Source organism: Cervus canadensis, chromosome 23, assembly GCF_019320065.1.
Source record: "Cervus canadensis isolate Bull #8, Minnesota chromosome 23, ASM1932006v1, whole genome shotgun sequence".
In the NCBI taxonomy this organism is placed as follows: domain Eukaryota; kingdom Metazoa; phylum Chordata; class Mammalia; order Artiodactyla; family Cervidae; genus Cervus; species Cervus canadensis.
The window spans coordinates 49143532-49166970 of NC_057408.1; the positions used below are offsets into that span (position 1 = coordinate 49143532).

Below are 23439 nucleotides of genomic sequence, written 5' to 3' on the forward strand. Positions count from 1 at the left end.
ATTTTGAGCATTACTTTACTGGCGTGTGAGATGAGTGCAGCTGTGCGGTAGTTTGAGCATTTTGGGGGATTGCAAAGCTTAGGCTTCTCTATAATTGAGGTGCCTGGGTTTAGTTGCCCCGGAACACGTGGGATCTTATTTCCCTGACCAGGGGTCAAAGCTGCATCCCCTGCATTGGAAGGTAGATTCTTAACCACTGGACCACCAGGGAAGGTCCCACCACGGATGACCTTCTGAGGAAGATGTGGCAGGATAACCCAAACTCCAGCTGCCTGGGTCAATCTCATGGAGTCATCAACACTACAGAGCAGACTTCCCTGGTGGTCAGTGGTTAAGAACCCACCTACCAATGCAGGGGACGTGGGTTAGATACTTCGTCCGGGAAGATAACACATACCTCAGGGCAACTAAGCCTGTGTACCACCACTCTGGGGCCCACTCTCTAGAGCCAGTGCCCAGCCACAAGGGAGGCCACTGCAATGAGAAGCCCGCTGGCAGCAAAAGAATTAAAAAAAAAAAAAAAATACAGGCGTTCTTGGGAAGCTAGATCCTGGGATTTACAGAGTAGAGACACAGGGGGCAGTCAGCACCCTCAGGTACAGAACCATCACAGCGTTCACACACAGAAAGGGAAAGGAGTTGACCTCCTGGGAGGACCAGTTAAGGAAATAGTGTCTGATGCGCCTCCTTGTACTCAGAGAGTCTGTGTCTTTTCACATCCTTTCTAGACTTACGGTGCTGATATCATTTACCATCCAAACGGGGCATTTGAAATGAGGACCCTATTAGTAATTATTAGTAATTACAGCAGGCATCAAGTAGGACCGGCCCAGGCCAACAGGACATCTGGTCACCCTATCAACACACCTGAAGGATCCTGGGACCCCAGTTCCCAGCCTATAGAAGTCATACCTCGCACAACTCAACCCAGATTACTTTTCCAGATTGTCCTCTTCTCGATGAAAATTTAATATGTCCAGGTCTGGACTACTCTATACATTTTTATTCACCCCTCCCAGGTGGTACTTGTGGTAAAGAACCTGCCTGCCAATGCAGGTAGAGCTAAGAGACACGGGTTGGATCCCTGGGTCAAGAAGATCCCCTTGAGGAGGGCATGGCTCCAGTGTTCTTGCCTAGAAACTCACTCCGGTATTCTTGCCTGGAAAATCCCATGAACAAAGGAGCCTGGAGGGCTATGGTCCATAGGTTTGCAAAGAGTCGGACATGACTGAAGTGACTTAGCACTCACACACGCCTCCAGCAAATATTTATTCATCCCCTGCTATAGACACTGTGGTATCTGCTGGTCTCCTCAAGGCTCTTGTAGTATAATGATGTGTAGACTGGGATTATAACCCTGCCTTCACCTTAAATACAGCACCAGCTTCTCTGAGCCTCAAGTTTCTTAATCTGTCAAATGGGGATAATAAAGTAACTACCATATAGGGTTATGGTGAGGATGAATGAGTCAGTATGTTACATGCCTGGCACAGAGGAAGTGCTATGTGTTACTACAATCCACAAAAGCCACGTGTTTCTGACATAACCATTTCGTTTATAGTGATTTTTCTCACTATAGATGTAGCTCAGTCCACAACATGCTCACCTCATTCATTCAGCTCACTTCGTAAGACCCTGGATGTGAGACCCTGGGGAAGACACAAGAAAGCAAGAAGCACAGAAACCTCTGCCTCTTGGGAATTTCACAGTAAATGGAGGATGGAAGGCATTCATGGATGGAAATGAAAAAACCATACAAGTATTACAAAATCAGTGCTTCCTAACTCTGACCACATATCTGGACCATATGAAAAGCTTTTGGAAAAAAGCAGGGGCCGGAGACTTCCCCGGTGGTCCAGTGGTTGAGACTCTGTGCTCCCAATGCAGGGAGCCTGAGTTTGATCCCTGGTCAGGGAACTAAATCCCTGCCAGAACTAAAGGTTCCACATGCCACAACTAACACCCAGTGCAACCAAATAATTAATTAAGTAAAATAAAAAAAAGAAATCCACTTTTCAATGCAGGGCACACAGATTTGATCCCTGGTGGGGGACCCAAGATCCCACAGGCCATGGGGCAATTAGGCCGGCTCCACAACTAGAGAGTCTATGCGCTGCAACGAAAGATCCCACATGACAAAACTAAGACCCAACATAATCAAATAATAAATAAATTAAAAAAAAATTTAAACAGCAGGGACCTTACCACTTACCAACTAAATGAAACTTTCTAGGAGGAAGGCAACACAGAATATTGATAAAAGAAGTTATCTCACCTGTCAGTGAATGGTACATGAATAAGCTGTGAAGCTTTTGTGATATCCAGTAACAGAGCAGCAGTGAAGCTCTTTTGAGCTTTTGTTATTTCCTGAGTATTGTATCAGGAGCTCCATGAGTTTCGGTTTGGTCCAAGACAGCTTCACTGTGAAGGATGGTAGGATTCAGAGAGAGAATGAAACCGGGCTTTCCATGATGCAAAGGACAGAATTTCAGTACTGGAGACGGAGTGTGCATTTTCAGATCAAGGACAAGTAAAACAATGAAGAAATTTAAAAGTAAAGCAAATTGTTTTTGTTTTATGTGTAGTGTACAAGTCTATCCTGTGTCGCTTGCATCTCCTGCATCAGCAGGCAGATTCTTTACCACTGTGCCACCTGGGAAGCTCTACTGAAAGGGATATTCACCCAAAAAAGAGACCATTTATATCTTGAACTGAAAAATGCATGGCTTCAAGGCATAAACAAGCAGGCCCACCTACGTTCTCACTTCACGGGGCTTTGTGTAACTGACTATATTCAAAACACAAGCTTCAGTGAAACTTTATGGAAAATAAAACAAGAGTGGATCTGAGTTCATTCCTTCCACTGTGCCTTTTCTTCATCCTGACCTCTGCTGTGTTCCATACAAAACCAGCATGGAGTTCTCAGGGATCAGCCTGGAAGCAGCACTTTGGAGTCTTCAATTTGACTTCGGGATAAACAAGAATAAAAGAACAACAATCAGAGACAGAGACAGAGAGATAATTAGATTTTCAGTTATAAAATAAAATCAAAACATGACTCCATGCAATGCAGACTCCCTTTCTCTCAGAGAGAACTGAACTGGGGTGTTACTTAGAAATGGAATGACTGCAGAAAAGCCAAGATTACACAGGTAGGAAATAAATTCATCCTGTTACTCCAGAGGATTTTAAAATAAAATTTCTTCATTGAGCTTTATTGCAGGGAATTTCAAATCTCCCTCCCCCTCCTCCACACACACAAGGCTGGATTAGACAGGTAGGCATTTCTCATTTTGTTGGATAGTTATTTTCCAGCCTCCTTCAATTATAAAACCCTCCAATAAGGCAAGGGGTGGAGAGAAAGAGACCAGCTTACATCCCTGTGAGATACTCTATCAGTTGAGGATTTGCATTCCTTTGGCCATTTTCTCCTGCAGCCTACATTTTTTTCCTACCATCTCACTTTGATTACAGTAACCCACTGGCAGTCCAATCCTTTGTTGATTTCACAAAGTTTGTGCTGATTCATAATTACCCTAAAGCCTCTATTAATAATGTCACCTCATAGATGACAACATCACTACATGGTCCTTCATCAAGCTGACAAATAAAGTATCCTCATCATCACCATTGTACCTGTGGGAAGACCGAGGATCAAAGAGGTTATGTGGATGGCTGAGGACCACTGATCAATTTGGCCCAAAGTTTTGATTTCAAATCCTACTTCTTTCTACTCAAGTATTTTTTCTTGCCTGTTTGGAGGAGCATTTCATTCACTCACTTTGGTGAGCAGGACAGAAAAAGAAGCCACATTTCAGGCAGTGCATTTTGTTACCATTGTTGGCTTCCACTAGCATCTCTGAAACCAGTACTAACAACATAAGGCATCTGAAAACTTTATCTCTGCTCGCATGCATCCATTCTTTCCCCAGCTAACATGGAGGATTGTGTCAGCTCTGCCTGCTAATCTCTAATAACCAAGCTTCCCCCAACTCTGGGGAGCAGGGCGGGGGTGGACCCTGTGGAGGTGATCCCTCGCCTCTCCCCACATAATGATGAATTGTCCCAGAGGTGCAATGGACCAATTTCAGGAGCCAAAAGAACAAAAACCCAGGGAATTTAGTAATCCTGCAACAACAACAAAAAAAGCAAACTCCAAGTATTATCAAGGGTCAGGCCCAAGCGTGGAGACACTCCAGACTCTTTCTGTGTGTTGGAATTCCCACTGAGACCTTCAGCCGTCCTCGCTGGGTTTTCAGTCTGTAATGCCTTACAGATTTCAGGCCTGGCCTCTGACAGCTCTGACATATCTGAACTGAGGCTAACCTCAGCTAGTTACTTGAAAGCCTGATAAGTTATACTGTACCTGTCAAAGCCTCTCTCCACCAAGATTCTCTCTCCTTCTCCAGAGGAGCAACCAAAAAAAAAGAAGAAAATGTATCCTCTTCATTGGACTGGCATAACCTCCTCTGTATATTACCACTGCTGGGAAAGATTGAGGGCAGGAGGAGAAGGGGGCAACAGAGGATGAGATGGCTGGATGGTATCACCGACTCAGTGGACATGAATTTGAGCAAACCTCGGGAGATACTAAAGGACGAGAAAGCCTGGTGAGCTACAGGCCATGGGGTTGCAAACAGTCAGACATGACTTATCAACTGAACAACAATAGTATCATCATTACTGTTCTATTACTGCAAACTCTAATTCATAAAAGAAAACATAGATCACTTAGTTGGCAGGGGGAAACATAACAACTTGATTTCTTTCAACTTTATAAGACATTGTTGGCTACTCTTGGAACATAAATTCCAGATTTGAGCTGGGCAGGAGACAGAGGAAGCAAAGTCCACATTGACAAGAAATGAGCCATGTCAATTTGCCCCTAAAATATTCAACAGGTTCTCTCTAATATTCCCCACAGTGGAAGTCGTTTCCGCATTTGGCACTGTGTCCACACAACATGTAACCGCAAATGCTTACCCACGACCCTAACACCACCCTTGGGGTCGTGACATTGGGGCCCCTGAGTCAGTCTCCAGTGAGGAACCCAGAGGAAAACACAGGGAATCTTTCTGTGAAGGCCCTAGAAGAAGAACCCGATTCTTCATGTCTCTGTCCCCAGTCCTGACTAGTAAAGAGGTTTCACTTTAGATTATGGAACATTTAGGAAAGTGAAGACTTACCCAGATCCCATCAGAGTTTACAACACTAAGGACTTTTGGAAAGGGCTTTCCTGGTAAAGGGAAGACAGTAAAGAATCCGCCTGCAATACAGGAGACCTGGGGTCGATCCCTGTGTCGGGAAGATCCGCTGGAGAAGGGAATGGCAACCCGCTCCAGTATTCTTGCCTGGAGAATTCCACGGACAGAGGAGCCTGGCTGGTTACAGTCCATGGGGTTGCAAAGAGTCGGACATGACTGAGTGACTAACACACACAAAAGACTTTTGGAAAAGCAACATATCACAAAGAACCTGAAAGCAAAAACAATTCCTAGCCTTTGCTAACTCTTTACTGTCATAAGACCTTGCAAAGATACTTTTCATCTTTTGTTTTAGTTCTTTACCTGTTTAAAAAGAGAGCAGGTGGCAACTTTGTCTCAAGGGTACTGAAACAGCAAGTAATTTTAAAGCACTGTCATAATACAAGGACCACATGAATGTCAATTCACAAAGGATACTGCAAATTTCAGTTCTCAGCAAATAAAATTACCCCAGTGAGACAAATACAGCTTCAAAAAGAAACCTGTCGAGAGGGCTTTCAGGCTGGGTCAGCACAAAAATACTGATGTACTACAGATATGGGGCTGCAGGACCCATCTCTGCCCTCTAGAAGCTTTGACTCAAGATACCTCACTTTAGGGGACTTCCCTGGTCATCAGGGGTTAGGACTTCAAGCTTCTATTGCAGCAGGCATGGGTCTGATCCCTGGTCAGGGAACTAAGAAGCCAGTGCAACCAAAAAGAAGAAAAAAAAAGACACCTCACTTTCATAATGCTATTTTATACTCTCATTTATACTCTCATTTAAAAAATTTAAGTAAAGAACTTTTTTAAAAAACACCCCACTCCTGGGACTTCCCTGACGGTCCAGTGGTTAAAACTCTGCACTTTCACAGCCAGGGTCAAAGGTTCGATCCTTTGCCAGGAACTAAGATCGCATGTGCCCATGGCACAGCCAAAATTAAAAAACACCCCACTCCCATACCTATTTTCTACTGGTCCCTTCCATCTTCCCAAATGTAACTCCTCTTAGCTATTTGCTGGGCTGTGTTCAGAGCATTTGCTTGCCTATGTGTATATTGTAACAGACTTTTAAATATACAGTTTCTTATTCAAGGATTAAGTATTTGACCTGAGGGACTTAAATATTAATGTGAACCTCTAGATTAAAACTTAATCTCTGTAGATTGATTGCGCCCTTTACACAATAGAAGCTAACTCCAGGGTAATTGTACAAGAAATCAGTATCGTAGTTAAATTTCAATTATCTGGGGACTTGATTTCCAGTCTGGGAACTCCTGAGTCCTCTCTGATGTTCCAGCTCCACCTGGGTAGCACGTTTGGGCTAGGTTATCTCTCCTCAGTGCCTAACCCAGAAAGTAAAATGGTTATAATGTAAAGACTCCGAGACTCGAGGCTGGAAGCGAGTGGATACATGTATACATATGGCTGAGTCCCTTCACTGTTCATCTGAAACTGTAAGACTGTTAATCACTACGAGAAGTGAAAGTGTCAGCTGCTCAGCTGTATCCGACTCTTTGTGACCCCATGGACTGTAGCCCGCAAGTTTCCTCTGGAATTCTCCAGGCAAGAATACTGAAGCGGGTAGCCATTCCCTTCTCCAGCAGATCTTCCTGACCCAGGGATCGAACTTGGGTCTCCTGCATTGCAGGCAGATTCTTTACCATCTTAACCACCAGGGAAGCCACATGAATGGCTATACCCCAATACAAAAAAAAAAAAAAAGAAAGAAAAGACTCTGAGTATAATTGTCATTACTTGTTACACTTTTCATTAGTGCATTCAAAAAAAAAAACAACCCAAAGAATTTGGAAATTAATTTTTCTCCAATTGCCTAAAATAAGGTTTGAGTTTATCAGCAGGCTCTGCTTACTCATGGCCCCACAGCACCCTTCCCCTCTGCCCGCAACCACGGACAATCAAGGTTTGGCTCTGGTTGAGATTTATAGGAGAACAGACCTAGAGTTCCCTCTCTACCCGGGCCTGCTCATGTCCAGTTGGCTGATGTTCAGGGCAAGGTTCCAGGCCTATATTTTGGGGAAGGATCATCCAGAGAGATAGAGGCGGATGTGATTTGGCGGCCGTGTGAGATCTGGCATGTGATTTTACGTGCTGTGGTGTTGTGTTTCTTAAATTCAGTACATGCACTTAGAAGGCTGTTCATCACCATCATGGAATATCCAGGCAGCATCCACTTGGCACTGGAGGCAGTCGGAATGTCTTTTTAAAACAACATTTTAGTGAGGGGCCCGGGAAATGCGCGATGGCGTGGCACCGCATGGTACTAACCTGTTATGCTGATGCTGGCGTTTCATGGGAAATTACGATATTTTCCTGTTTCTGACAATCAGCAAGAATTCTGGAAGGACATAGGCTACATTTTATAATTGTTTTCATTTATTCAGTGAAAGCAATGGCAAGCACATATTTTGAAATAAAACATTTCTAGAGTTAATAAAAATGAACTTTTATTAGAACTTTGTCTTCACTCTGCTTTTCTTGCTTTCTTATATAACTCACAAATAAGGAAGAACTTTTTTTTTTTTTTTTTGAATGGAGGAGAAGGATAGAGTTGCTCTATTACTTTGCCAGGCAAAGGGGGAACACAGTAGGCTAGTCCCTCAAGTACTGTGCCCCCAGAAGAATGCTTTTGTAAACGGATCTTCAGAACAAAGTTGTCTTGCCCATTGCCTACAATTCTCTCCAGAAATATTTTCCACCCTGGGTTGGGATTTCAGATTTGTGATGATAGATTCCACCCCCAGGTTTTTGGACGACCTACTCTATACCATACGGTAAAATCCCAGCACTTCATTTCACTGAGTATACTATTATTCTGCTGTCATCAGAACAGATACCCATGTATCACTCAAGGGAATAATGGGATCCCAAATATTTTTTAAAGGATCCAAGTAAAATACCTGAGGTCAGCTTTGCAGGAAGAAATTAGCAAAGGAAATGAGCGGTGGCCCCTTGTTCCTTAAAATCATCGCGTTAGCTAGCAGAGTTCAGGACATATTGATGAAGTGTATGGTTCATCTTCTGATTTGGGAAAAGGAGTTTGGCTAAGAGAAGCAATGTTGTCCCATCAGGAGACCGTCTTCCTGACGACTGAATGTCCTCCTGGGTCCAAAGAAGGGGGCCGGCCGATGACCCCAAAGTTCCCTTTGGAGCAGAAATTCTCTGCCTGCCAGCAGGGCTTTCCCTATTTGGCCCCTTTCCCAGCAATCAAGTTATTAGAAGATTAGGAGGGGAGAAGGGTGAGTGAAATGACAGGTCAGCATATTTCTGAAGGGCCCATTTACTTTACCCTGTGTCCTCGTGCAGAGCCCAGCCGAGTTCAGAGGAGTTGCTTCGGGAAAACAAGACACAAGTTTGACATCACAATGTCATGTTTTCAAAAAAAAAAAAAAAAGAATGACAAGTTCCTCCAGGTATGGGTTTATCACAGTTTAACCAACTAGTAACTCTATCTCCCTTCTTTCTTATCAATACCTATGCTACTAAGAAAACAATTTATTTGACTAAAACTCATAAATAATAATAGATCTCTCTTACACTGCTGTGCAAATGAAACAAGAAAATAATAGATACTAAACCCTTAACACCGTGGTTGGCAGTAGTAAACCATACGTAATTGTTAGCTATTGTTGCACTGGTGAAAACTCACTTTTGATAATCCCCTTTAATTTATGAAGCAATTTCATGTTATGGTATTCACTCCAATCTTTTAGCACATATTTAAGGAATGCCTACCGTGATGTGCCAGGCTCTGCTCTGAGAATACAGTTGTGTCCAGGATTGGCAGAGGCCATACCCTCCCAGAATGTATTGTTCTGGTTGCAGGAGAAAAACAGTAAACAAGAAAATAGGGTATGGGAGGGGATTTGCCCTCCCAGAAATGTGCCCTGAATCACAGCTGCTGACTGGTTTACTAGAGAAGGACAGTTGCCTCTGCTCTGAGCTGAGGAGTATGCAAGAGCCCATCAGCAAAGATGGGGGAAATACCATTAGAATTTCTGCAAGAGATAACACCACCTTCTCCACCCAGAGTCTCCAGTCTCCTTGGAGGAAACTGCCAAAAGGTTTGGTCCTCAGAGGGGAGACAGAACTGCATCAATCAAATGAGTATTTATTCAGTGCTGACATGCACAGAGAACTGGGATAGGCCCGTGAGAAACCCTCGTCCCTGTCACCAATTTGTTTATAATCTGGCTCAACCGAGATGGACTCACATAAAATGCTTTGTAAGCAGTACACGAAGGTTTACCCGAAGGCCATCCTGGAATGGATCCTTAACAAATAGTTGCTGCGGGAATTGCTTGTTAAAAGTTGTAGGAGGGCAGACAGAGGAGAGATTCAGGGCCTGGGAGTTCCCGGGAAGCTCCAGGGCTCTGGTTCAGGATGTGAGAAGTGTGCGGGGTGGACGTTTCAGGCCAAGGAGAAGCGCGTGAGCAGAGCTTTCACAGTGCGGCTCCTAGGAGAGTGGACCACACAAGATGGCGGCGCAGACTTACGTCTCCACCAGCGTGCTCACTTCCGCCATGCTTAGTGCGCGGGAGTCTCCCCTGACCTTTCTTCCTGATGTAATGACCCACAGCCTCCCCAAAATTACATTTCATTCCAATCAGAGTCTGCCAAGAGAATGGAAAGCACTTCAGGCATTCCAGAGGAAGATTTAATACAGGGAACCAGTTACAACTTTGTTGGGAGGGATGCAGGAGCAAGTCAGCTAGGGGCTGTCACCAAAGGTAAACATGTATAGAAAACGACCAAGTCCTTTGGGCTGCAGGACCGATGAGGGAGGGTGGTGCTCCCATTGCCTCTGGAACGCCTGGGGTCCAGGGTGGGGGTTGGTTTAGTCGTTAAGTCCTGTCTGCAACTCTTTTGTGATCCCATGGATTGTAGCCCGCCAGGCGCCTCAGTCCATGGGATTCTCCAGGCAAGAATACTGGAGTGGGTTGCCATTCCCTCCTCCAGGGGATCTTCCCAACCCAGGTCTCCCGCATTGCAGGGGAATCTTTACCAGCTGAGCCACAAGGGAAGTCCCTCTGTATATTTATGTTACTGCTAAGCCTTCCCAGTATGGTCATGGCTCCTAGGACCCTTCCCATCACTCTCCCTGCCTGGTATGATTGGAAAAGCAGGGCTGAAAGGAGTATCTTAATATTCCTGGGGCACTTGGTACCTAAGATACACAGACTGTGGAGGAGAAAAAAAAGGGGGTTGAAATGAATGCAGCCCTAGGCTGGCCTGTGAAAAATTCTTCCACTCATCAGACATGTAAATGGTAAACCAAAGATTTGGTTCTCATTAACACCTAGTCAAAATAGCCTGCTCTCCTGTCAAGATACTGCAGGAGTGAAGGTCAGAGGTCCCTTCAATAACAGAACGATCCTCCTGGCCCAGTGCTAAGTCCCATAGTGGTTAATGGCAGCAACGGGTCTTCAGCTCACTAAGAGGATTTTACTGACCCCTTGTGGAAGAGAGAAGGTGGTGCACTCATTTGTTTAGTAGCTCAGTCGTGTCTGACTCTTCGCGACCCCGTGGAGGGCAGCAAGCTAGGCTTCCCTGTCTTTCACCATGGGTGCACCCAGAGAGATCCCAGTTTGGGGAACTTCTTTTTCTACCGTCCTTCAGGGGAAAAAATCAAGGGGCAGAAAGGTGAGGTATGTTACTAACTCTAACTGCCCAGGTTCTTTCCATTCATCTTGAAATTCTGTTATTTCTCATATCAACTTTTTTCCCCACACACACATCAGGGCTCTCATCAAAGGCGGGAGATGTGTGATGTCAACTTGTGATGCTTTTGGTTTAAAAAAAAAAAAAAAACCACAACGATGGAGGGAAGGGTAGGGGGCAGATAAGAAAAAGAAATCCAATTTTGGATCCTAGCACAGCTACTGACTAAATCAAAGACTGTGAGCAATATGTTTCATGTCTCTGAGTCCCACCATCCTCACAGGTAAAATGAAACTCAGTGAATTTGATGTGCATGGTAGGTGCTTAATGAGATTTAGGCTGCTATCATTAAACTTAACGATGTCATATTTATTCATCATCTTTATGTTCACTGAACAGTCACTTCACACTCCTGTATAGAACATCTTTTAAAAAGAGAAGGAAAAAAAAAATCTAGAAGTTTCTTTTCAATGAACAATTTCCTCAGTTGGGACCAGGTCTGACAGAGCCTCTGACAATACACACAGAAAGAAAACACCTCTTGTCCAGGAAGCCTGGTTTCCCTGGTGCGAGCAGAATTCCAGAGCAGGGGGCACAGAGAGACCAGCCGCCCCCCACCCCCTGCCTCCCCAGCAGGGCCAGGAGGACTGTCCTGGGCTCTGGTGTGTGTCTGCGTTTATCTTCCCATAGGAAATGCCTGAGGTCCCACTCAGAAGTAAATGCTCTTTGCTGAAACTGAAAGGAGACTCCCCTGGCAGTGGGAGGGTGTGGGGTGAGAGGGGGGGCACGGTGCAGGACATCAGCTGGCCTGCTCTTCCCCCGAAGAAGGCTCCAGGGGCTGGGCGATGACTCCTCACCCTGCCCTTCTTCCTGGGGGGAGGGGAGATGAGGCTGGAGGATAAGATGCTGGATTAAACCAGAGTCTGGGGAGCGGGAAACCAACCTGCCTGGCTTAGGATCACTTGGCCAGAGCCCCAGAATAACGCCCACCACTTTCCAGGCCACTCTGACCTCCCACTCACTGAGCCAGGCAGCCCAGAAGCAGACTCTGTAGGCCACCCTCTCTCAGCTCTGGAATGACAGGCAACTTCTACTTTTCCTTTTCCTGTTTCCCTCTGCAGAGCAATTTTTCTTTTTTTGATCTTTTTATCTTGTATTGGGGTATAGCCGATTAACAATGTTGTCATGGTTTCATGTGAATAGCAAAGAGACTCATCCATATGTCAACATGTATCCATTCTCTATGGAGCAACTCTTTAAAAAGTCATTCTATATAATAAGATATTAAGTCATTTTTACTAAAATGTGAGAGGTTGGGCAGAGACCACACGCAGAGTATGCATATTTGTGTTTTTAAAAACAAGAGGGAACCAATATATATGTGTATTTTGTAGTATTAAAATAAAAACAGTGGAGGGAAAATAAACCATAATATTATTTATAGGAGAATGGAGGATGGAAGGGATAGGAAAGGAAGCTAGACTTCATGGACTATATCTTGCTTTGTGGAATTGACTTTGAAAAAATGTACACATTTCACGTAACTTAAAATGAAATTTAAAAAATTAATGATGAAGGCAATTCCTAATATCTGAAAGTGAGTTGATAGCGTAATGATATAGAGAGAGCTACTCCGGGGTCTTCAAAACAGTCATTTCACTAAAACAGCCCCAGTGGGATTTACTATAGTGTTTAAAAAAAAAAAAAAAACCTGCAAAAATATTTTAACTGTTTTCAGAAATTATACTGTTGGTGATAACACTGTGGCTGTGCAATAAAGCAAATACATTTATTAACTGGTTGAAAAGAGAACTAGACATAAAATCAATAAGGCTAAATAAACAGCCAGTGGTCCTGAATTTGAGATCCAAGATTCTTCCGTTTCAACTCATAGCATTTCTCTTAAAAATGTTCCTACCTCTTTCCACTGAAAAGGCCAAGAAGCAATGACCAACCCCAAAGCACTGACACCTCTAGCGCCCAAATTATGGCCTCTAGATATCACTTATCACTAAACAGAGTCAGGAGTCCTTGGAGAAATGTTCTATTCCACGTCTGTGCAGAGAATATACAGGACGAGACTGGAAACTTTGTCATTTCAGAAAGCAAGAAGACTCCCAACGAGGAACACATTTGAGTCAATAGAACTCAGGAGTCAGTTTGAGTAACTTTCCACTGACCAGAGATGGGACAGTGTGAGCGCCAATGAGTACGGTATAACTGCAATATACTATTAATAAAGCATATACAGTGTTTAAATCCATGAAATTAAAATATTGTTTTAAAAAAAAAAGAACAGGTCATCTTTGGAAGATGCAAAGAAACAACTCACTAATCAGTTTGTTCTTCGGTCTCTCAGTTGTGTCCAACTCTGCTACCCTATGAGCTGCAGCATGCCAGGCTTCCCTGTCCTTCGTTATCTCCCAAGTTTACTCATGCAATCAATCAATTATACCAGAAATAATTAGTCCCTGCCTTTCTTTAAACAGGTCTTCTGAGTAAATATACTGTGTCAAGGCAAAGTCTGGCTGCACTATAACTTCAGGGGGAGAGCAGCCATCTGATGGCTGGGAATGGGAGGAGCTGAACAAATCCTGGTTACCGGGTTGGAGAGGCTAAGATGATACTTAGACTCTCAAGCCAAACCGTCCGTTTCCTGGAGAAGAGCCTCAGCGAATGGGATCTCTACACGATTACTTATGGAGATCACTAATATTCTTTTCTAAAATAGAAATACAATTCACATATTATAAAATTCACTTCAAATTATTAAAGTTCAGTAGTTTTTAGGTAACTGTGCAACTCAATCCAGAACATTTTCATCTCCCCTATAAGAAGCCCCATTACAGAAGTCAGTCCCCCTTCACCCCTCTCCCAAGTCACTGGCAGTCACCGAAGTCTATTGTCTGTATAGAATAATGTCTGTATTCTGGGCATTTCATTTAAATGGACTCATACAGTATGTGGCCTTTTGTGTCTTGGCAGTTTCTCAAAAGGCGAAACATTTATGCTTGTTTGCCATATGTAATATATTCCTTACTGAGCTTTCAGTTCAAATCTTTGCTCATTTTTTTAATTGGGTTGCTTTGTTATGCTCAAGTTCTAGGGGTCTTTTAACATTCTGTATACAAGCCCCTTTATGTGTTTTGCAGGTATTTTTTTCCAACCTGTGGCTTACTTTTCATTTTTTCAAAAATGTCTTTTGCAAAGCATACGTTTTTAATTTTAAGGAAGACCAATTTAACAATCGTTTCCTTCATGTGTCATGCTTTTAGTGTGGTATCTAAAAACTTATAACTAGGGAGTTCCCTACAGGTCTAATGGTTAGGACTGGGCACTTTCACTCCCATGGCCCAGGTTCAACTCCTGGTAGAGGAATTCCTGCAAGCATGCAGCAAAAAAATAAAACAAAAAGGGATGGAATGAAATGAAGTAGAATAAAATACATAACACACTAAACTCAAGGTCACCTGGATTTTCTCCTGTTACCTTCCAGAAGTTTTGTATTTGGCATTTCATATTTAGCCCTATGATGCATTTTAAGTTAATCTTTGAGAAAGGTGTAAGGTCTGAATCTAGGTGTTTTTTTTTCCATGCATATGCCCAATTGTTGCTGAGGTTTTGTTTTTTTTTTTTTTGGTTTGTTCTAGTTACTAAGTCGTGTCTGGCTCTTTTCGAGATATCCCAGGCAAGAATATTGGAGTGGATTGCCATTTCCTTCTCCAGGGGATCTTCCTAACCTAGGGATCAAACCTGCTGACTCCTGCAGTGGCAGGATTCTCTACTGCTGAGCCAGTTGTTTCTGTACCATTTCTTAAAAAGACTACCCTTTCTCCTTTTCACTGCCATTATCAAAGATCTGTTGACTATATTTGTGTGGGTCTATTGGTGGGCTCTCTGTTTAATCAATCCACTTGCCCAATCTTTTGCCAATATCACAGTCTTGATGACGTCTTAAAAAACTGACATACAGTTATCTACAATGTCTTATTTTAGCTTTATAGTAAGTCTTTAGGCAGATAGTTTGTCCTATGACTTTGTTCATTTTTAATATTTTTCTAGCTATTCTAAGTCTTTTGTCTTCCCATATAAACTATAGTATTGGTTTGGTGATGTCTATAAAATAACTCACTGGGATTCTGTTTGGGACTGCACTGAATCTATAGATGAGGTTGGGAAGAACTGACATCTTAACAATACTGATTCTATCTATAGTCATGGACTCTCTCTCCATTTACTTAGATTTTCAAAAATTTCTTTTATCAAGAGTTTTATAGTTTTCCTCACATAGATCTTTCACGTGTTTTGTTATATTTATACACAAGTTTTTTTTTTTTTTTTGGTGCTAATGTAAGTGGTGGGCTTCCCTGATAGCTCAGTGGTAAAGAAATGTAGGAGACGTGGGTTCAATCCCTGAGTTGGGAAGATCCCCTGGAGAAGGAAATGGCAACCCACTCCAGTATTCTTGCCTGGGAAATCCCATGGACAGAGGAGCCTGGTGGGCTACAGTCTATGGGGTCAAAAGAGTTGCACAGGACTTAGCAACTAAACAAATATAGATGATATTATTTTAAATTTCGAATCTCAACTTTTCATTGTTGGTATATAGAAAAGCAGTTAACTTTTGTACATTAAGTTCTTATCTTGCAACCTTGCTATAATTGCTTATTAATTCCAAGAGTTTTCCTGTCAATTCTTTAGAAACTTGCAAATAGACAATTATGTCATCTACAGACAGTTTTCTTTCTTTCCAATCTGCATAGTTTTTACTTCCTTTTCTTATTGCATTAGCTAGGACCTTAGGAGGGGACCTCTTTGCCTCCTTCTCAACCTTATGGGGAAAGAGCACCTAGTTTCTAAGTCTCAGAGTAATGTCAGCTGTAGGTTTTTTGTAGATGTTCTTTATCAAGTTGAGGATGTTCTTTTCTGTTCCTAGTTTACTCAAAGTTCTCATCAATTCATTTGCCCGTTCATTCTTTTGCCATGGGCAAAAAAAAAATGGATTTTTTTTTTTCTTTTTTTGGCCATGCGGCATGGCTTGTAGGATCTTAACCACTGGGCCACCAGGGAAGTCCCAAGGATCCTTAAAAGTGGAAAATTTCAGGAAGCAGAAGAGGCATTGATTGTCAGCATGATGCAAAGTGAGACTCAGCTGGCCATTGATGGTTTTGAAGACAAACAGGGGCCAAGGAAAGTGGGCTGCCTCCAGAAACTAGAAAGAGCAAGGACATGGAACTTCCCTAAGAGCAACCAGAGAGCACTGACAACAGGTTGATTTGAGCCCAGGGAAACTCAAGTCAGACTTCTGACCTCCCAGACTCCTACTGTGTTAAGCCAAAACAGTCATGGTAATTTGCCACAGAGCAATAGGAAACTAACACAATACTCCTGCACTATTACATTCATACTAAGGGCATATAATCGTTGTGAACTTCAGTCTTTCTTCAGTGTGGTTTGGCCATGGTCAGCAGCCAAAGACACTCTGATTCAATTGTCTATTTTTGTATTAAATCAGGGTTAACTTCACCTATAAAGGCTTTCCCCAAACTGTACATCAATATTTCACTCAAGACATTACTTGTTGTTCTGTGGAAATAAAAGGAAGGTCAACAGTCTTAAATGTATGAGAAACAATATTTATACTGATTGAAAATCTGCCTTTCAAAGAGTTGCCATATCTAAGAGTGAGAACCTAACATGAAGGGGCATTTTGAGCATAAGTACATGGTATTTGATTATAACATCAGTGCAAAGGCGGCACTGCTCAGCAGCTACAGGGACATAGCATCAACTCTGGGACTGGTGGTCACTGTTCCAGGTCTTATCTTTTCATATAATGTTTATCATCTTTTTATCCTTAAGATAAAAATAAATCTCTCAACTAGTTTTGCTATAAGGAGAAAAAACTATTAGCCAGATGGTCATTCCTTAGCAATTAATTTATGGGAGAATCATTTTTGGTGTTCTACTTTAATCCATGCACTTGTTTTATCTTTTAAACTCCTATCACTGCCCTGCAATGTATCATTTAAAAGTTTTCATTATTAGTCAGTCTGGGAAATGCTACACTGTAAGACTAACAATTTTAATTTCTGTGAAGAACAAATACCTATCAATGATAAAAAGCAGAAATCAGATTTTCTAAAATGGGTTTATTTTAAAAACCTATACAGTTTCAATTTAATAAAAAAATATTGCCATGAAATGTCTAATTATACAGCAATAGAAATAAACCCCCAAATATAGTTAATTAGAGGTTATCCAAAAAAATTAATTCACAATTTTAAAGGTGAAATACATATGTTTTTCAAATAAACAATTTTAAAAGGTTTTTGTTTTAGATGGTTTTGCTCTTAAACATCTGAGTTATATACATACTTAATTTTTGAACTAAATTAGACAACCTCCCAGTAACTTCACAAATAAGTACTTCTATTAACTTGAAAAATAAAATAACCCACAAAACCCTTCTATTACTGATTTAGTCACAAAATGCTAACAAAGTCAAGTAAATCATTGTTTTAAAATGTGTACCTCTTCAAAATGAAATCTACATTGGAGTTGTGAAGTGTAATACACTTTTTATAGAAGAAGTTGAGTCTTTCATGACGAGTCGATTTATTTTCTTTCAAGTTTATCCTTTAGACTACTTTTACAATATCTCTTAATCCTGAGAATGTGAGGTGTTAAAATAAGAAAACCTTTGGCCCCATTGATAGAGAGGTACCTTAAATGTAAACAATTGCAATGAGAGCCTTCTAGACGTGGGCACCTTGTCTTGTATAGAGTTGGAGATGTATTTCCTTGTTTCTCAAAGACATGATAATTTCCTTCCCAATAAAAAGATTGATGTATTGAGATTTGTTTTCAAATTACATAAAGAAATCAAAATTCATGTATACATCTTTAAGGAATAGTTTCAAAAGATCAGCGAAAAGCATTATATAATGATATTATATCATATGCTTTATTAATGGTAAATGTTTGCATTTATTTTTAAAAGCTTAGCTCTCGCTAAGCATTTTTTAAGAGAAAGCTAATAAATGAGAATCATTTGCCATACAAAAACTATATTCACAAACAAGACTTTAATCAAATGAAAGCTAAAAAACACTGGAAAAAATACAAAGCAGAACACTGCTATGAGTCAATTAAACTGCCTTCTATCACTAAATGTAACGTATCTAGGATGACACAAGCGTACTGAACAGAACATTTTGTGAATTCAGTCTAAGTAAGACCAGCGTTAAAGAGTGATACTCAATTCATGATTTTCTTTAAAAAAAAGTTTTTTTAACCGAATCATTTAAACAAAAGGTCTTCTTTTCATTTGAGGGGAAGACAGTCTGTTTTCCAAATAGATTCTCCTTTTTTGCTAAAATAGCAAAAGGTATGAACTCTAGCTCCTCTTCCCAGGTGCTACTGATAACATGACTTGGCATAATGACTTAACATAGAAGTACTTTCCTGGTAACTGTGTCATGGCCATAAATAACCCATTAAAAAAAATGATCAAGTGCAAATCTAAAAAAACTTCCTTTAAAGAATTACCCAAACCCAGCACACAAGCAGTATCGCTATTACATGACTAAGAAATACAACTTATCAACGTGTGTATGATGATAAACGCACACCAAAGACCACCTTCTATAAAATTTTAGTAGTGTTGCCAAGTTAATAATTCTTTCAAGGCACTGAAGAATTATGTAGATGGATTTTCCAAAATATAACTAACAATTGCTTAAACTGTTAAAAAGCCCTGAGTCAGAACTTTCAATGACTTCCTGAAATTATTGATTTCAGACAAAATGGCACATTTGTTTATTCTATAGAAAATTACAAGACCATTTTGCTTTTTGGAGGGAAGAAGTCATGTTTATGAAACAAAACTAAATAGACTGCACAAGAAAAGTAATATATTCAGCAATATTATCTCTCTTACACATTTCATATTAATTGTAACTTGTAGTTACGGATTTAGGCACCAAATTGATGTGGCAAGTCACCTTTGCTTCCTCAACAAAATAAAAATCTCAATTTTAACCTCAGGTTTCCATCTCCTCCTTAGTCACAAATATGAATAAATGCTGGAAAATACTCTGACAGAAAAGGAGGTAGAAAATGCCAATGTAGCAACTTACAATTTTAATTCACCAGTTCTACTATCTAGTTCATATTTTTATACTCTAGTTTCACCACCAACCACTTACCAGCAAATTGAGGCTCAATCTAAAAAAATTTCCCCCTTGCTGTAGCAAAGCAATGTATACATGAGACAGCATTAAATAGCTTTTCCTCAATTTTAGTGTTTTAAAGAAGTACAACTGTTAATTAATACTGTTATAGTTTTACATATATGTAAAAGTTCCAAGGCTATACATGATTCATCAAGTAATATCAGTAAGCATTCCTATTATAATACTCAAGCAAATAAAATTAAGATGCCTTTTTGAGAGAAAAAAAATCTTGAAAACAGTTACAAGTAGACTTAAAGAAAACTGACATTTTCAACAACATGGCACACAAAATTTATGAAGCTCTAATACCTTCTCAATTTAGTATAAATTCAAAGCTAACCTAATTACAATGTTTAAAGTGTGTTTCTCCCCTCTGACTCAAAATGAAATAAACCCTTCTAATTAACAGATATTTAAAACCCCCTCAATTACGACTGATGATGACTGGGAGGGAGAAGAGAAATTCTGTCTTCCCCGAACTTGATTATTCACCATCACTGTAGGTCTTGCAAATACAAACTCTTAAGATATTCAGGTGTTTCTCCATTTATATTTAATCAAAATTCTATTCCACTGGAGGAGGGAGAAGAGGACTGCTGCTTAATGGGCATAGTTTCAACTCTTCTATATACATATATACTTCTATAGTTACCGCTTTGATAAAATCTACATGATCCCCATTTTTCTCTAAACTCAAAAACTGACTTTTCCTTTTTTTACTTGCTGCAATCCCTATCATCCCCTCTATCCAATTTCATCACCAATTCTCCAAGTTCATAAGTTTAAATAATTCTTAGTCCAAAAGGGTCCAAAATTCACAATAAACAAAAAACAGCACTGGACAACACATAACACTACAACACAAGACCGTCTATTTCTGCCACGTAAAAATGACCTAGCAAGCTTTGAAATTTGATTTGGACAAATCTTAAGCAGCATGCATTGCAATATGCTAAATGTTCTTACAGGCTAAAGCCATCAAAAACATAAATTTAAGAAAGTTATTTTCAACATTATCAATTAATTTTATGCCTCAGTAGCTAGATGGTCAATCTGCAATGTTTAAATTTACAAAAACCAAGCATAATTTGGCCAGCTAAACAAAAACACTTGTGTAATATAATATTCCAATACTAATACAACAAAATGATCTTCTCTTGAAAAACTTCCTTGCTCCCAACAAAATGAAATATGTTTATGGTATAAACAGTAAGAAGGTTAAATTATGGGAAAGAAAACTATTAGAATAGCACCATCTGGTTAAGTTGTATGTATGTTTTGGGTCACAAAGCTGACAATATTAGGATAAAAGAAAAATATGGTAGAGGTGAGAGGGTACAGAGAGGGAACCCTAATGACAGTTCTTCCAAAACATTAGGAAGAAATGTTATCAGTATCTTTAGATCCCTTCTTTTTGAAAAGAATACTTCAAATATGCAACGGCTGCATGATAAATTCTGTATGTGCTTAGAAGCTGACTATTTTTTCACTGTTGTGTTTCTTGCTCCTGAAGCCCAATAAATACATTTTTGAGTGAATGCATGTCAGTTTTGGTGGTTTCCCACCCCACCCCCCCCAACGATTCTTGGAAAAGCAAAAACTCCTTCGAGGCACAAGATAAAAAGATGATCATGACAAGGACACGTCCTAACGGGGAGCGCTGCTGAGACGTATGATAAGAGGTAGCAGTTTCATAGAATTAGAGGAAAGTCACTTAAATAATGAAGTTCTTAAACTTATTCTCTCTCACAAATCAAAAATAAATTTAAAATTATTTTTCAGGTGCTTAAAAACATGAATGAAAAAACATTTTCTTTTCACTAGACAAATTTCAAAGTGGTACAAATGGAGAAAATCCACAAGTGTACAACACTACAGTTACAGTGACTTTATGACTTTTATAATAGTTTACAGGTTATTATATTTTTAATATGGAGGAAATAAGCTAGTCTGGAAGTTGAAACTGCCTTTTAGGGATGTAAGCTTACGCACTGTAGCTCAGAAGATCTGTAACAAGAATTTAAGTGAAGTAAAGCTCCGGACTATACAATTCTCTGGTTGGTCAAGCTATGCACGAGTCAGCCAGGCGCTCCCTCCTTACAATTGACCTTGTGGAAAAGAGATGGGCAGCACGCGGTATGGAAGAGAAGAAAACCCCTGACTTACACTGTTTACAGATCTGAAAGAAAATAGTCTGTCTCTTTAAGCGAACATCACTGGACAGATGTGTTATCTTTTTATAACTTCAAAATATGGCTTCAACAACAGCCTCAGTAGCCTGTTATTAGGTAACTGAATAGAGTCAATATAAATTTTCAAATTTATAAAAATTTTTACTGTTCTAAATGGTAAGTCACTCCACTAAACACAGATATGGAATTACCAAGACTAGAAAGGCAGCAAAGTGCACCATTGCGCTCACCAGGACTTGCAGAGGCAGCAGCCATTAATGAGCCAGAAACATGATATTATGAGGGCTAGAGACCTTGTACTTTCAAATTTAATTGTTGCAGCAGGAGAACTGAAAGAAGAACCAGAGTCAAAGGGGAAAAAACCCACAAAAAAGATACTTATCCTTAGGAGTAAACTTATACACATATAGTAGATACTACTGTAAACAGCTGATATTTGTATAATCTAGCAGCAATGAACCCCAAAACACTTATGTGTATATTCATTCCAGATGTTGAAAGAGAAAAAAATAATTAGATGCTCCAGAGTAAAACAACACAAAAACACAGATAATCAGACATATTTCTGTAAATGTCCTAATCATTCTTTCTAAATTAAGTGTCTATCATCGGTTATTTACAAGGTCTTGGATATTGCCGACAGGTTAAATAATATCCCCATTGTTAGGTATGATGAGAGACTGTTTTCTTTATAGTCAGCTCTACTATCTGAAAGATAATGGAAGCGAGGCCTCTGAGGAAGATAGAAACAGTGACACTGGCAGAACTGAGGCAGAGGAGAAAGGACCATTGCCTTACTGAGGACAGTGCTTTTCCCTTCCTGGATTACTGCTACTCCACACATCGGAAAAGTTAAACTGAACCCCGGGGGCCCAAACAGGGTAATACCATTTCACTGGTCAGATCAAGCCTGAATAAGTAACCACAGGGGAAACTGTGGCCCATTTTTCAGAGTCATTTTTTTATAAGCTGGCTGAACAAAACAGTGTATAAATTAATGTAAGAAGGGCAATTATAACAGTTAATAGGCACCGGATGCCCCCACCTGCCCTGCCTTCACTTCCCCACTGTGATTGCTTATTTTTACTTTTCATGTCTCAGTCATTTTGAAACAAATGAAACAATTTTCCTCTGAATCCAGAAAATAAGCTAGATGCAAAGTCACTGTTCTCTCATTTTGTATTTCCATTCTCTGAGAACGTAGACAATCATTTGGATAACTTTATGTTACCTTATGAGGAGAATCCTCTCTTTAGTATTCCTTTAACCATGCAGAACCTGTACTATAATTTTATCATTTAACATATGAAACATAATGGTTTGATTTGCACCTTTCATATGATGTACCTCTCTGGGTACCTGTGTCAACTCACTGTAAAAATCATGATAAATTGAAAGACCGCTGACCATAAGGAAGTGTATCTTTTGAGGTCTAACAATGTTTATAAACTATGAGATAAAATGCAATGAAAACAAAAAATAAGAGGAGATCCTTAAAGGAGTTTCTCCCTTAGATGCAGAAGGCAAATTAAATATGAATTGCACGGATTTGATGTTTCAATTGAAAGGAAAACAAAAAACAAAATACACAGCTTCAAACACTGTTTTGTAGAGTTTTTTTGTTATAGTTGTTCTGGTATGTTTAGAGCCTAATTACACTCTAGTAAAGAAACTATGAAATTAAAAATTAATTCATTAGAACCTTCAACTAGCTTAAAAAGCTCACTAAGATCTCATGGCCAAAATATTTTAGCTAACAGAACACAGGGGGTTTCTTAGTTAATACAAAAGAATCCTCCGTTCGATAGCCTTTCGACAGATGGGACATTCACTCATCCGGTCTCCACATAGCTGGCACGTCCCATGGCCACAAAGGAAGATCATGTTCTTCAGACGATCCAAACACACAGGGCACATTGTCTGCAATGTGAGATAATAAACAAAGTAATAAATGCTGAGCTACTTTCTAGTTTGAAAGTGTAATCTGACAACTCTGTAACATCATTAATTTGGTTGTTGTTGTAGTCAAATAATCTTTGGCTGCTGGACATTTTTAAATTTTTGAATCTTTAAGATAGCATCCTT

The 23439-nt window shown here is 40.2% G+C and overlaps 1 protein-coding gene across 1 annotated transcript in view; it reads right to left on the bottom strand.

The window, feature by feature from the left end:
- Positions 1-17870: 17870 nt before the first annotated feature.
- MIB1 (MIB E3 ubiquitin protein ligase 1) overlaps positions 17871-23439 on the bottom strand; it is a 97176-nt gene continuing 91607 nt past the window's right edge. Inside the window, exon 21 of the mRNA XM_043444356.1 lies at positions 17871-23274. Coding sequence (XP_043300291.1) covers positions 23134-23274 — 141 coding nt within the window. The 3' untranslated portion in view covers positions 17871-23133. The remainder of the gene's footprint in view (positions 23275-23439) is intronic.